Raw genomic sequence first — 15,536 nt, 5'->3', positions numbered from 1 at the left:
CTTTTTAATGCTTTTCAATGCCTTCCTTTGGTGCCACTGAAAGCCTCTTGATATTTTTCTCATGGATACAGAACTCTCCAGCCCACTTTTGTGTGCAGCTCAAATGCTCTATATGTGATGACCATGCAGTGTGGCCAGCAGGATGAGGGCAGGGATTGTCCCCCTGTGCTTGGTGCTGATGAAGCCACACCTGGATTCTGTGTGCATTTTGGGGCCTCCCATGACAAGGAAGACATGGAGGGGCTGAGGTGTGTTCAGAGAAGGGCAGCAGAGCTGGGAAAAGGGCTGGAGAGCAAGTCTGAGGTTGAGGGAGTGGTGGGGCTCAGCCTGGAGAAAAGGAGGCTCAGAGGGGACCTTCTCAGTCTCTACAGCTCCCTGAAATGAGGTTGGAGCCAGGTGGGGATCAGGATCTTCTCCCAGAGAACAGGAGACAGGAATGAGGAAGCAGCCTCAAGTTGTTCCAAGGAGATTTGGATTGTGTATCAGGAACAATTTCTTCACATAAAGAGTTACCAAACACTGGAACAGGCTGCCCATGGCAGTGATGGAATTATCATCCCTAGAGGGGTTTAAAAGCTGTGTGGATGTGGCACTTGGGGTGGTGGCCTTGGCAGTGCTGGGTGAACAGTTGGGCTTGATGATCTGAGATGGCTTTTCCAGCCTAAACAATTCTATGATTCCATGACTCTGTGTCCCTTCTCCCTGTCTCCTTGGACAAAGAGCTGCATCCTTTATCCAAAAGCCTTTGCATGGTCACCACCAAGCCCTGCTGGGTGAGGAGCAGAGTCCTGAGCAGGGCTGGCAGGGATGAGCTGCCCCAAAAGGACAGGGAGCTCTGCCATGGTCAGTGCCAGGGCCCTGCTCTGCTCCCAGCACAAGCCTGCGCGGGGTGAGCTCCACAGGGAGCTGATCCAGGCAGGAAAAAGACCTGATTTGAACAGAAAATGTTTAATTCTTCAGTCAGATCAGCTCTCCAACCTGTTTAACTGAGTGACAGCAGAAGCACTTGTACTGCACAGCATGCCCAGAACAGCATGAGTGGGCGGATGGGATGGCAGGAGAGGGAGGCAGGGAGGAGAGGAAGGGAAAAGGACTGCTTTTTTAAGAAGCACTAACAGCTTAAACACACTTAAAATGTTAATTTAATTGAAGAAACCAAGGATTTTCATCTCACCAAGCTACCAAGAGAACCTTAGCTCTTCCAACCAGATTTGCAGATGATATCTTCCTAAACCTACATAGATCATTGGATGATGTTTTGCCCAAGTAACTAGGATAACTAGAATTGAAACCTGCAGCATTTCTAGTATCTATCTCCCCTTCCCTCATCCCCTTCTCATTTCTGTGTTTTCTATGCCTGGCATCAGTACCTACACGAGCAATTTGACCATAATCTGAACGTGGTTCACTCCTCTGCTTTCAATAAGTTTCACATCCCAATCTTTGAGCTCACCTACCCACTTCCTGTTGCCTAGAGTCTTACAAAAACAAGAGCAAAACATGAAAAACATTATAAGCACTTGTAATGGTTCTTCATAAAAACAAGTTCAAAATAGTATTTACACTGAAGGCATAAATATCCCCTTATGAATAAATGATGCTGTTATTCAATAAGCCCAGAGCTTGATCACATTCATATCAGGAATAATTATTTAGGTCCTTCAGTGAGGTTAAAATAACCTCCCTTAGAAGCATGGGAACCTTCTTTTGCATGAATAATTTCCGTCAGCAGATGAACTGATAAATAAAAGCAGATAACATCAATCAGCTTAGATGTAAGAAGAGCTAGTGAACAGACTAGGCACAAGTGCAACAAATATAATTTGGCTATAAGTAAATTTAGTCTGGATATTAGGAGACCCTTTCCAAATATGAGAGCTGTGAAGTCTCAGTCTAGTCCTTCAATAAAAACCGTGGGACAAAACCCAAAAAAGCAGTGTGCTAAAATTTCCTTCCCTGGAATTGTTCCAGGCATGTTGCATGGGGGCCTGAGCAAACTGTTCTAAGGGAAGGTGGCTCTGCCCATGGCCAAAGGGGTGGGATTAGGTGATCTTTAAGGTACATCTAACCCAAACCATTCTGTGAATGGTTCCATGAAATCCTGAAGTGAGCTTCACAACAAAGCCTTCCCTGTGTCTGAAGAGGGCTGAAATGTGTGGCTGGGCTGCCACAGCTGAGCTCTGAACCCCAATCCCTCCCTGCCTGAAGTTTCCCTCTCCCAGCTATCAATCATCTAAAGGACAAGGTCAGCATTTCTCCTGCTGACACTTGTGTCACATCATCATGGCTGTGTCCACACGGAACACCTGTACTCCATGTTCCTCTCTGAACTCAGCCTTTGCCATTCCAGGGTGTCTGACAGCGCTGACTGTGCCAGAACCTCCTGGGGGTGTCATTGGACCTCTGTCACCGTCCTCCCAAGCAACACATCCCTGGAGGGATTTTAACTTCAGAAAACAAAGTCTCACCTTTCTCACAGATTTTATGTGAATTGGTTCCACCATGGATGGGAGTTTTCTGCCAGGGTTTTAGAGAGCAAGCTGTCCCTTTCTTTATTCTAGAAATGGAACTGCTGGCACTTTGGAGACACCTGCACTACCAGGTTCTCTAGTGCCTACAACACCAGAGGGGTGCACAGGTGGGGGATGTGGAGGTATTTTGCTCCAGACCCCAACCCAAAGGCACCAGGGTGCATCCCTTGCTCAGGGGACACGGTCACCACAGCACCACCACGGTCTGTCCCCACCCTGACCGGGGAGTGCCCTCTGCCTCAGCCCTTGTCCTCTGCCCTGCGTCCCACACAGCCCTTCCTGGGGATCTGATCCGGCTCCCCGAGCCCTTCCTGGGGTCTGACCCTGCCCGGTCCCGATCCCCAGCCCTTCCTGGGGTCTGACCCTTACTGGTCCCCATCCCCAGCCCTGCCCGGGGTCTGAGCCGGCTCCCCCTCAGTCCCCCTCAGTCCCCCTCAGTCCCCAGGCGGTGCCACCTCCGCCGCGGGGGGGGGGCCCGGTGGCCGCGGCGATGAGGGGGAGCGCGGGGCCGGCCGCGCGCAGCCAATCGGCGCCCTCAGCGCCTGGTCCGATCTCCTCGGAGCTCTTCGATTGGTCGTCTCCCTCCCCTCGCCTCACGTCTCGGCCAATGGTGGCGGAGGGGCGTGGCGCGGGCGGCGAGCGCGCGAGCGGCGGGCGCGGCATGGCGGGGTCCCATAAGGGCGCGCGGCCGTGATGGAGCGCGAGCGGGCGGTGGGCGTCATGTCGGCGCTGTGGTCGGTGGGCGCGGGGCTGCTGCTCCTGCTGCTCTGGGTGCGGCACCGCGGGCTGGAGGCCGTGCTGGTGCACCACCGCTGGGTCTTCGTCTGCTTCTTCCTCCTGCCGCTCTCCATCCTCTTCGACATCTACTACCAGCTGCGCGCATGGGCCGTGTGGCGCCTCCACAGCGCCCCGCGGCAGCATGCCCAGCGCGTCCGGCACATCCAGGAGCAGGTGAGGCTTGGCCGGACCTCGGCACCCCGGGGGTACCGCGGCTTTGTGAGGGAACAGCGTGTTCTCGTCCCGCTCTCTGTCATCTCTGTCCTCCCCCTTACCCCGCTATTCCGCACCCGGGGCAAAGTCCAGCGGAGTGGGGGAATGCAAGGGAATAAACGCCAGCGGGGCTTTCAGCCTCCTTCAGGGCTGTGTCCCGCTGGAACTCCTGTGGAACTCGCTCCCTGCGCTGCTGGTGTGCTGGGAGCCGGGCTTGGCAGCAGCAGGCTCAGGGACACACGTGTGTGCAACATGGGAGCACATCAGTGTCTGAGCCGCAGGCTCTGGAGCGTGTTCTGCTTCCCCGCACACCCTGCTGCTCACACCGCCAGCTCCAGGAGCTGCTTCGTGGCCAGATTAAACTTTTCCTCCGCCCAGAAATGCAGATGTGCGTAGTGATTCTGTGCTCTCTGCTGTTTGTGGTAATTCTGTCACGTCCGCTTCTGTTTCCTGCCTTGTCTGTCTCATCACGGATGCAGATGGATGTTCATGTGCAGGGAATTATTCTCGGAGGGGTTGGGGTTGTTGGCTGGGGTTTTTTTACCAGCTGTAGTAGCAACTCAGCTTTGAAGAAAATGCACTTGTTTGTTCTCTGGGTGTTAACCACTGTGGCTTTGCAGAACTCATATGGCTTACACATTTTCCTTCCCAACTTTTTGTAGAATCCTACGAGGCTTTGGGTTGGAAAGGGACCTTAAAAATCATCTTGTTCCAACCCCACCTGCCATGAGCAGGGACATTTTCCACTAGACCAGATTGCTTAAGGTTGATTCCACTAGACCTGGTCATTTGGAGGCTCAGACCAGTTTTTCTATGTTTGGGTTAGAACTGAGATTATAACAGCAATAATACCTCCCTTAGAGGAGGGTTTTTTAAACTCTGTTAGTGTCTTGTTATCCTTCTGAATCCTTCCCCCAAAAGAAAACCCCAGAGCTACAGGATATTAAAAGTGTATCCTCTACATAACTAAACCACTCTGGTCATACTTTATTTAGGAGTTCAGAGGGCTGCAGAGAGGCTTCCAAAGCATCCCTGGTGTGAGAGTTGTTGCCCTTGCAGGTGCGGGAATGGAAGAAGGAAGGCAGCAGGAGGTACATGTGCACGGGCCGGCCCGGCTGGCTGACGGTGTCACTCCGAGTGGGCAAGTACAAGAAGACCCACAAGAACATCATGATCAATTTAATGGATGTCCTGGAAGTAGACAGTGAAAGACAGGTAACAAATCCCACCACAAAGCATGCACTCTCATGGATTTTATACTTTTCTTCACGATACACAGAGCTGAAGGGATTAGATTCCACAAAGAGCAAAATTTTGTGGCAGAGCTGTCACATTTCAAGGGTTTGCAATGTGGGCTTGGATCGTTCCATCTGAAAAACCCAGCATATGGAATTGCTTGGCTTTTATGTGCTGAAGTCTAAAAGACCAGATTGATTTATGGGTTTGGGCACTGAGCAACAAGATGTTGAGGCAGAGGAGGAATCACTAAACAGTTCCCACTATTTTTAGCAGCTCTCTTAGGAAAGTGAGTCTCTGAGTTCTGATAACAGATGGAGGTGTATCCAGTTAGCCATGTTTTATCATCATTAATGCTGAACTCTTTAATTTATATTTGTTGAGAACTTGGGGGTGGATTTTGTTTTGGTTTTTTTTTTCCTCTTTAGGTTGTTCGTGTGGAGCCTTTAGTGTCCATGGGCCAGCTGACTGCATACCTGAATCCCATGGGCTGGACCATTCCTGTGGTGCCAGAGCTTGATGACCTCACAGTAGGTAAGGAGTGCTGATGACAAGAGACTCACTCATTTTGCTGCACTTCCATTAGGGTTTTTTAATTGTGTTGTTTTAAAGGTTCTAGAAATAGGCTGTTGAGCCTTTATGTTCTTTGTGGTATTTATGTTATAAGCACTTTTTTTTTTTTTAATACTCTTAAAAGAACTTATAAAGTGGAGGTTGCTCTCATAAATCACCCTCATTTTGGAGTGTGTTTAATTTGATTTGTTGTGTGCTCTCTTGATAAGGTGGCCTGATCATGGGAACTGGCATTGAGTCTTCATCCCATATCTATGGACTTTTTCAGCACACCTGTGTGGCCTATGAACTTGTTCTTGCTGATGGAAGCCTTGTGAGATGTTCACCAGTAAGACAAAATGTTACTTTGCTTTCATTTACAATGTCATTGACAGTTATTGGTGTGGATATATGATTTAGTATGACATACATACTTTTTGCAGACTGAAAACTCAGACCTATTTTATGCAGTGCCTTGGTCTTGTGGTACTCTGGGTTTCCTGGTTGCAGCAGAAATAAAAATGGTTCCTGCCAAGAAATATGTCAAAATACATTATGAGCCAGTGAGAGGACTGCAGAAGATTTGTGAGAAGTTCACTGAAGAGTCTAAGAAAAAGGAGAATAGTTTTGTGGAAGGACTTATGTATTCCTTGGATGAAGCAGTCATCATGACAGGAGTCCTGACTGATGAAGCTGAGCAAAGCAAGGTAACTAAAGGAAGTTACTCACAAAAAAAATACTCCCAGGGTCTAACTGAAGCTGTACTAGGATAAAACCATTATAGAATTGGAACAATCTCTTAACATAGGATTAAAATTTGGATCAGTCCATCAGAGTATTTTAATTCCTACTATGACAGAATGTGTTCTCTAAATCTCTTCTATTGGTGAGAAATGACCCACTGATTTCATTGTTCTGAGGAGGAGGAAGAGGAGAAGGATCTTTTCTCATAGGCTGAACAATGCTGCTTTGAACTGCAGTTATTCACAGTAACACTCTTCCTAGCAAGCTTTTAATGCTGATAATATCAATAAAAACACATCAGGGCATGCACAGGAGGGTCCTGCTAAGTGTTCATGCAACCCTCCACCTGGATGTTTCCTCTCTGCCATGTGAGATTTTGGATTAATGATGGGGTTAGAGATTGGCGTTTTAGGAATTCAGTTCTGTCACATTTGTGGGCTCTTAAATAGCTTGTCAGTGGAGGCCTTCCTTAAACCTTAATGGCAAGGAAGCTAAGAAGGAGCCTTGCAAGTGGGGTGAAGGCTCCCTAGATGCCTTGTGACAGTCTTATCCAGAGGATATAACAAAGATTCCTCCCAGGAAAGGAATGTGGGGACACACTCTGTTGACTAGCAAGGTGTAACTCTTACCTGATGAATTCTTGTTTTCTTGTAGATAAACAGAATTGGCAACTACTACAAGCCATGGTTCTTTAAGCATGTGGAGAAGTATTTGAAAGCTGACAGGACTGGAGTGGAGTACATTCCTTCCAGACATTATTACCACAGACACACTCGCAGTATCTTCTGGGAGCTCCAAGTAAGACCAGTTCCAAAATTCAAATGTATCTGCAGGAAAGTACCCTGCCCCTTCACACTGTAGGTACAATGTACATTCTTCCCCTTGGCAGCAACTTCTGTCTTTAATGACAGAAAAAAATGGCAAAGTTTATGGCAAAATTACAAGTCCTGCATTTGAGTGCAGCAAATCCAAAGGCACTTCTTGACATATAAGGTGTTGTATCAGAAGCTCCTAATTTTTGGTTTAGTGCTTTTATGAATTTACGTCTTAAGTATGTATTTCAGCATTAAATCACTACTGAGTGATTTCCAAATTCAGATGGTGGGAAAAACATGAATGTAAAATTCTGGCTGAAAAACTGCCCCACCTAAAGGAATTACATAATCAGGTCATTACTTAGAATTTCATAAATGTGTTTATTGTCATGTGTAGTTACACAAAACTTGATTTGGCATTCTGAAATATTCCTGTTACTACATTTTGAATCTCTGGAGTGAGGTACCAGATCCTTTGAGCTCCTGCAGAAGGTAAACAGCACTTGGCTGTGCGGGTGGTAATTAAGATTTTACAGCTTTAAAATGCTATTGAGAAATTTGGCTATTCTTGCAAAACTTCTGTAAAGTTAGCTCCTTTTGCACTCCTCCCTTGGCTGTTGCAAGATAATAGCCTGTTGCTCTTTTTATTTTTTGAAATTATTTGGGGCTGGGTATGTTGTGATTCATACAACTGCACATCAGTGGGAACCAGAGGAGGCTTGGGGCAAGGCTCTGTAGCCAAGTGCAGCCCAGGCCCCTCTAATTTGCTAATTTGTGTTCTAGTACTTCAGCAAAGTATCACCAATTAAATTTATTGGAAATCTGGCTTAATATTGCCCTGAGGGCTCTGAAGTGTTCTTTTGGTCCAGTTACACATTCTTCAGTCAGAGTTTTTTTTCTCTCCTCTTTGAAGGATATCATTCCTTTTGGCAATAACCCCGTGTTCCGTTACCTGTTTGGCTGGATGGTCCCCCCAAAAATCTCTCTGCTGAAGCTCACCCAAGGAGAAGCCATTAGGAAGCTGTATGAGCAGCACCACGTTGTGCAGGACATGCTGGTGCCAATAAAGAGCCTTGAAAAATCAATCCAGACCTTCCACGTTGACCTTAATGTAAGAACTCATCTCCTTAGAACTCAGCAAATCTTGGGTTGTTTGTGATAAGCAATGGGACTGCTGGTGTTAAGACATAATATCCTGCTTGTGCAAAAGGTCATTATTGTGTCCTGGGGAGTGCTGTGCTTTGTGAGTCCATGATGCAAGGCTGCAGCAGAAATAAACACAGCTTTCTGAAAAAGAGAAACATTAAAGAAAAGATTCAAGCTTTGGTAGAAGCTGACACTTCTAAAAGATTTTATCACTTACTAAAATATGAGCTTCACCTAAAATGACTAGTGGTCTCACCAAGCACCAACTGTGGAGCTTAATCTCCCTTTCTTGCTTTTATTTCTGAATTTATTTTAGTTAGTGTAGAATTTCAGTTTTGATAATTTCAGTTTTGGACTGACCTGGAAAAGAAAACATTTCCTTCTCTTTTTGCTCAGAATGTTTATTCAGTTGTTGCTTTGAGATCAGGGGTGGTTTATTTGTGGGTGTTTTGGGGTTTTTTTCCCTTTTTATTTCAAATGTTTTAAGGGGAGATGATGCAATTCTAGGAGGACATTTTCAATCCATTTGTGTTGTGGTCATTAGAAAGTGCAGCTAAAAACAGCTGAGAAGGAAGAGCTGAAAGCAAAAGCTTCAGTCTAGGATTGGGAGAAAGTTCTCTTAATTCTTTATTTTGCCACATTTATTAAAGATCTTAAAGAATGATTGTGTCAAAAAATAAGTGATAAAGTGTTTTCCTGCCCCTGCAGGTTTACCCTATTTGGTTGTGTCCTTTTATATTGCCCAACAATCCTGGTATGGTCCATCCCAAAGGAAATGAAGCTGAACTCTACGTGGATATAGGAGCTTATGGAGAGCCCAAAAGCAAACAGTTTGAAGCCAGGGCTTCAATGAGGCAGATGGAAAAGTTTGTAAGAAGTGTGCATGGGTAAGGACCCCACTCCTCAGAACACTGATAATGTCACATATAATTCACACCCATGTGGTTTAATTACAGCTGTTTATCCCACAGAACTTTAATATTTAATACTGCATTAATTTAACAACCACAGTAATTGAAAACTAATTTAAATTTCTAATTTTGGTGAGTTAAAAATATGATTTCACTTTATTATTTGATTGCAAAACCAACCAAACAAAAGGAAACACTGGCTGAAGTTCTCGCAGTGTAGTTGGGAGCTGGGTGAGTTCAGATCACCTTTCAGCTCCAGGCTGCTCTGGGAGCAGAGTCTGCTGCTACAAAATACATCCTTGGAATATTCATTCCAAGGAATGAATCACTGAGGAATCCCAAAAGTTTGGACAGCTTCCCTGGCTGCCCTTGGGACTGTTCTCCCTGCAGTCCTTGCAGCATCGCGGAGCCGCTCGGCCCCGTCCTTGCACCGGGATGTCCTTGCCCAGGGGGCAGCCTTGGCTGTCCCTGCAGTCAGTCTGTCCCTGTGTGCTGGTGGCTCTTCCCTCCCTCAAAACTTGTGCTCCAAAGCTTCCTTTTCCCTGCCTGGGTTCTGGTTGCACAGGACCACAGTGGGCGTGAGGCATGTGCCCACCATCTGTCACGGACTCGAGCCAGCTGAATTTGCTGGAGCGGTGTCAGTGGAGGAGCAGCCACAGGCTGGTTTCTCAGGAACAAAAAGCAACTACATGGTATTTTTACACCATCAGTCTAATTTATCCCCATTTCTATTTTGACCTACTTCTCAGTCTAACAGTGATCATGTCCCATGTGGCTGAGCAATAATGGTAAGGCTGCTTCGAGATGATTTGGGGACTGCAAATGACTTCAAGCTGCAAGAAGTGATTTGCCAGAGAACAAAGCAACCCAAAGTTAATTTTAAGCTTTTTTTTCATTAACTTGAAATTAAGATTTTAATTTAAAGCTCTTTACTGACAAAGTTTGGTCTGTTTTCTACCTGTCACTGGGAAATGAACAATGGATAAATGCTTAATCTTCCAGTTTCATAATCACACAAAACAATAGAGCTTCTATGTTAGGTTGTGTTTTGCTGCTGTACTCTGGTGGTAGCTGCAGCTTAGAGAGCACACTGTGGGAGTGAGGAAGAGTCCACAGCTGAAGAAGGATTTAATTTGTAAATGGACCTTTGTTACACCATGCTTTGTTTGCACTATGGATTTATCTTCTTGGCCTGGTCTCATTTTGCCTTCTTAGTTCTGTTCTTAATGTCCAGAGAAATGAAAAAGTCAAAGAATGTATTGTTACATCTGCCTTGAATGGATATTGTAATGCAGGCAAATATGAGATTCTGTGACTGTACCTACATGGATCCTAAGAAAATAGGCAGAAAAAAATACTAAATCCACACAACATAATCGGCTGAGTGTCCCAACATAATCCACATGAGCTATTGTATTTCCTTGTTTTTAAAAAGCATTGTTGATGGTTTTGTTTTGTTAAGTATTTGCTTTTCATAACTTGCACTGATTTTTTTTTTTAATATTCTATATCAAATCTTATGGCTCAATTAACACTGAATCTCTGTCTTTTCTCTTTCCCTTCTCTCCAGTTTCCAGATGCTGTATGCAGATTGTTACATGACCCGTGAGGAGTTCTGGGATATGTTTGATGGCTCGTTGTACCACAAGCTGAGGGAGGAGATGAATTGCAAGGATGCCTTTCCAGAAGTGTATGACAAAATCTGCAAAGCTGCAAGGCACTGAGCCTGGCTGAGCTCACCAAGCAATCAGGGAAAGAGGAATTTACCTATAGCTAGTCAGTATATCCTTTAAAAAAAAAAAAGCTTTATTGCTCTCCAAATAAGCTCATTCTTATTGATGTTTAAAGGTATGAATTCCTGCTTTACACATTTATGTTTAGTATTTCTTGATATGTTTTAAAACCAGTTTTCCAAACTCAGAGTGATTGTTTTTAAGAAATCTCAAGTGCTAGCCTTTGTATCTAATGTAGTGACATAGGTGAGTTCACCTATTTCCAGGCAGAAGAAAAATAATGGGAATGGATGAAGACACTGGAGTTACACCAGCTATATTTAACATGATTTCTGAAAAACAGGAGGGGGGGTTCAGAAATAGGTGCCAAAGCTGAACACATTGTCTAATTAATCATGTTTTTAAGAACATTTGCCTCCTGTCAGTGTCCTGGAGCAGCTCTGCAGTGGCTCATCCCCACTCCATCCTCCTGCAGCTGCATGATGGTGGTGCTGGGCTGCTCATCTTGTCCTGCAGGGCAGCTGAGCTCCCCAGGCCTGGCTTCTGCTGGAAAACTGAGCACTGAGGTGTGAAGAAGATGCTTTTTACTTGTGCCTATCAGATTTGTACTGATTTTGATTATGAAGTGCGAATGGATGTAGGTTTTTTAGGTGTTTTGTAGTTGGCCAACAGTGCATTGGTTTGGTTTTTTTTGCCCAAAGTATCAATGTTCTGGCTTTGTAGACCACTGAAGAAGAATTGCTGCTATTTCATATAGCCAAATTTTAATTTCTTTGTGGGTCAGTTTAGTTGGGTTTCATTTGGGTTTGTGTTTTTTTGGGGTTGTTTGGTTGTGGCTTAATTTTAGTGCCTTATAAGTACTCAGTTGGAGGAAGATATGGCTCATCTCAGATTGTTCTGTCCTGGCCTGTTGGGAGAAGGAAGTCAAGGCTGCATTTTTAGGAGGTTTGTTAGAGCAAGTGGCTGTGGATAAGAACTGTTGATGTGAACCTTGAAACACACAGGCTTTGGTTCTGACTTGAGTGACATTTTTGCTTTTCATTTTAGCTGGGTTAGGTTGATAGGCTTTGTAAAAGGACTGTTTCAGTCACCTGGAGAGAGAATAACAGCAAGTACTGTTAGTTCCCTCTTCTGCTGCTCGCAGGTGAAAATGGCACAGTCGTGGACTTGATACACTTGAGTGTAGAAGTGTGGAGATGCTTTCACCCTGTAGCCAGAATCAGGGTTCCAAACCAAGCCTGTGTCTTGTCCAAGCAGTACTGAAAATTGTTACTTGAAACCTTACTGAGCCTGATGGAAAATAATTTTCTTGAGGTTTGTGTAGGGAGTGACACAGAGAACTTCTCAAACAGTGACCAGTGGGAGGTGTAATTTTATTATGCGTGCTAAACCAATGATTTTATTTATTGATAGATGGATGTTTAAGGTCCAGATGAAACCAATGATAAAGCAGTAGCAGGAATAAGCTTGGGCTGTAACTCAGTGATATAAGTAAGGTGCCCCCTCAAATCCTGCACAGGGGCAGCATTCCATGGGGAGACACAGCCAGTGCAGAGTGTCCTCAGTGCTGCCCGGGCCCTGGAGCTGTGTCAGTGATCCAGGAGTGCCTGCCACACCTCCTGGCTGCACCAGGGGTACACAGGAAGGCACGTGTTGATTCTCAGGGTGTGACCTGCCTTCCTGCCCCCACGAGGGAACTGTCCCTGGGGTGAAGCTACGATTAGCCCAGTGCTTGTATAGCCTGCACAGAGCAAGAATGGTTTGGTTAGCTTTGAAAGGGCAATGTTAAAACAGCTAGAGGATATGCAAATACTTCTACTTAGGCTGTGTTCCACTTATGTACTGATGATCTTTAGGTATGCACTGTGTTTGTTTTTTCACACCTTAATTTATTGGCAAACTTTGTATGCTGTGATGGGGTACTGCACTGTATCAGTCACACACATGCACACACACCATTGCTGTTGCTCTTGGTTTTTGGTTGTATGGGCTGTTGAAAATAAAGCTCTGGCCGGCGTACTGTTCCAAGGAGTGTCTTTTAATGAGTGCTTGCTTGCTTTTCAGCAGCTGTTTATCATTTCTGTCTGCTTCTTGTGTTGTTCCACATGGCCAGTGATTACTGAGAAGGCCTGGGTAAGACACCCAGGGCATTGTGAGAGAGGTGGTGTTTGTAGGAATGTCTTTGAAGTTCATGAACCTTCACTTATCTTTTCCCCAAGACACACCTGCAATAAAAGAAATACCTCATAGCTGAGCCTTTAACTCTTCACTTATGCCCCACTAGCTCCACACAGCTTCATGATGCCAATTGTCCTGATTTTTACACACACCACTTCCTTCTTTCCCAGTGACATTTTGTCTGAGGAGGACAAACTCCCATTTTGCATTTAGGTGCTACCCATTGACAATGGGTAATTACTTCATTCTTCTCATTTCATGCTAATAAATCTAATCCCTGCCTTGAATGAGCAGCCAAATGTGAGAGTCGAGACTCGGTGCACTCTTCAGCCTGAGGAGTTTCACACCCACCTCTTCTCCTCGATAAGCGTCGTCATGCAGCTCTGTAGGCTCATGGGACGTGCTCCTGCCCCTCCCTGCTCACAGCTGTACACCTTCTCCCAGCGTGCACATTGCTCTTTTCCCTGCCAAGTGCCCCAGCCCCGCTGAAGCTGCAGTTCAGGTGCCAAAGCCCTTCCGTGCTGGCCTGGGCTCAGGCTCCATTGCACAACCCTCCTCTGTTGCCCCAGAAGCGTCTGTGTGCCCTCCCTCACCCACATCACTGCTCAGGCATTTCCCTTCGGAGCCCTCCTCCTTGGGAACAATAGCCAGGATTTCCTTAAATCGCCGCAGTTTTACCTGTGTTCCATTATCTCCCCCCCACCAAATGATAATTGCAGATTAATTAGCATACTTACTCAGCCATACTAACGTGTAATTACACCTAGATTTAATTATTCCTGTCTGGTCTAAACACTTGTACAACACCAGATAAACTTAACTCTAAGAGAACAACATGTTCCCATTACATTTTTATGGCCGGCTTTTGTTGCTACTGACATTTTCTGCTCATCTCAATTTCTCCGCTGCCTCCAGGGTTTCATTCCCTGCTCGGGTAACACCTCCAGGTTTTCATTCTTTGCTATGGTAACACTTTTTCAGACCACTTCTCTGTGGAGTTGTGGTGGACCTGGAGCTACTCAGGTGTGGTAGCACCACCCAGAACAGGTATGTGCAACTCCTCTGGGTGGTAGCAGAGTTTGGGAGGATGTGTTTAACCCTGAGTGAGCTGTGTGTGCCATCACACCTTCCTTGGGAGCATGTGCAGGATCTGGCACCCTCTTCTCATGTTTGTAATTTCTCTAAAGTCCCAGCTGAAAATAGTTAATTACTGCTCAATTGCAGTGTCATTGCCACCCCTCCTTTAAGTCTCTGTGTTCAGCCAGGCAGAGACCTAGGGAAATTCCAGCAGTTTATCTCTCTTGTCCTTTGCTCCTGGGCCTCCCCAGCTCCCATCCTGTGAATTGCAGGCTCCTGGGTGCTCCTGAGGTTCCCCCAGTTTGAGAAAGGAGCAGGCTGAGTATGCCAGCAGCAGAGCCACTCACCTCAGCAAGTGATCCAACAACAGGGGCACACCTTAACCAAAGGGAGCCACACTGCAGGGCAGGGAGGAGGACACAGCACCCCCAGTCTCCTCCATAGCAGGCCATAAGGAGCTGATTATCCCTGCAGGCTTGAGCTCACTCACCAGTCCCCTCCTGCCAGCTGCAGAGAAGGGCAGCAGTGTCACAACCTCCCCACTCAAGTGTAATCTGAACGTTCCCCACCAATTACCAAGATGTCTTGACCTCTTTCAAGCTGCCTGTTCCTCACTCAGCTGGATAAAGGAGAGAAGCCATGTGGATTCCTGCTGATCATCCCTAGCCAAGGTGGACTATTTCAGACTAAAGCCTTCCCTGTCTGCTTTGAGCCCTTTAGGCTTTGTTCTGGTTCTCCATGGGGAAGCTGCCAAGATGAATACAGCTCCAGGAATGGGTACTGAGGGAAGGGCTCCTACCTGCTCTGGCTCTGCAATGTGCTGCTGATGCTGCTAGAGGAAAAGGTGGCTTTTAAGCAGCAGAGTATGACTTTTTTTGAGGATACAAGGAGCTCCTGGCACCTAAAAGGACTCAAACCCAGCTGCCCTCATCCATGAAGTGCATCCGCTTGCTTGCAGGTGAAACAGAGCAAAACTAATGGGAAGGGTTGTCCAAGCATCCCTTGAAAAGGGCAAAGGCCTGAGGATGCAGGCAGAGGCAGTGTGGGCACTGCTGAGCTCCTGCCAGGCTCACTTGCCTGTGGGCAGCGTGTGCTCCCTGCGGTCTCACCAGGATATTTTGTGAAAAATCCCTTCACCAGGATTTATTCTCCTGGCAAGATGACAAGCCTCAACTTCTCCATATTTTACTCCTCTGGAATGTGATTTGGAGAATTGTTTAGCCAGCATTGTGAATTGTTTTTAATTAATGGCCAATCACAGCCAGCTGTGTTGGACTCTGAGTCTATCACGGGTTTTTATTATTCATTCTTGTTTAGCCTTCTGATGTCTTTTTCTTTAGTATAGTTTTAGAATATATAATATAATATAATAATTAATATATAATATACTAATCAGCCTTCTGAGAACTTGGAGTCAATTCTCATCTCTCACCTCATCCTGAGACCCACAACACCACAACCCTGCTGGCTGCTCAGCACATCCTGTGCTTCCACCCCAGGCTGCTCCCAGCTGGAGCTGGGTGTCCTGGACCATCCTGTGCAAGGAGCTGCTTCCCAGCGGGCACAGACAGTCTGGGAGGTGAGAACAGCCACCCCACTAAATCCAGCTGCCCCCACACATCC

The 15,536-nt window shown here is 46.1% G+C and overlaps 1 protein-coding gene across 1 annotated transcript; it reads left to right on the top strand.

The window, feature by feature from the left end:
- The first annotated feature begins 3,224 nt into the window (after positions 1-3,224).
- Positions 3,225-12,686, top strand: DHCR24 (24-dehydrocholesterol reductase). Its single transcript, XM_058808187.1, has 9 exons — positions 3,225-3,482; positions 4,581-4,736; positions 5,186-5,291; positions 5,540-5,658; positions 5,753-6,016; positions 6,708-6,851; positions 7,782-7,979; positions 8,723-8,901; positions 10,496-12,686. The coding sequence occupies exons 1-9, from the start codon at positions 3,225-3,227 to the stop codon at positions 10,647-10,649; spliced, it is 1,578 nt and encodes a 525-aa protein (XP_058664170.1). The 3' UTR covers positions 10,650-12,686.
- Positions 12,687-15,536: the final 2,850 nt, after the last annotated feature.

The sequence above is a fragment of the Ammospiza caudacuta genome, chromosome 7, assembly GCF_027887145.1.
Source record: "Ammospiza caudacuta isolate bAmmCau1 chromosome 7, bAmmCau1.pri, whole genome shotgun sequence".
Classification (NCBI taxonomy): Eukaryota; Metazoa; Chordata; class Aves; order Passeriformes; family Passerellidae; genus Ammospiza; species Ammospiza caudacuta.
The sequence above is the reverse complement of the archived record's forward strand: the minus strand, read 5'-3'. Positions and strand labels throughout refer to the sequence as shown.

Coding starts and splice junctions, on each gene's coding strand:
- DHCR24 (XM_058808187.1), top strand. CDS start 3,225: ATGGAGCGCGAGCGGGCGGTGGGCGTCATGTCGGCGCTGTGGTCGGTG. Junction 4,737..5,185: donor AAGTAGACAGTGAAAGACAG/GTAACAAATCCC, acceptor TTTCCTCTTTAG/GTTGTTCGTGTGGAGCCTTT. Junction 6,852..7,781: donor GTATCTTCTGGGAGCTCCAA/GTAAGACCAGTT, acceptor TCCTCTTTGAAG/GATATCATTCCTTTTGGCAA.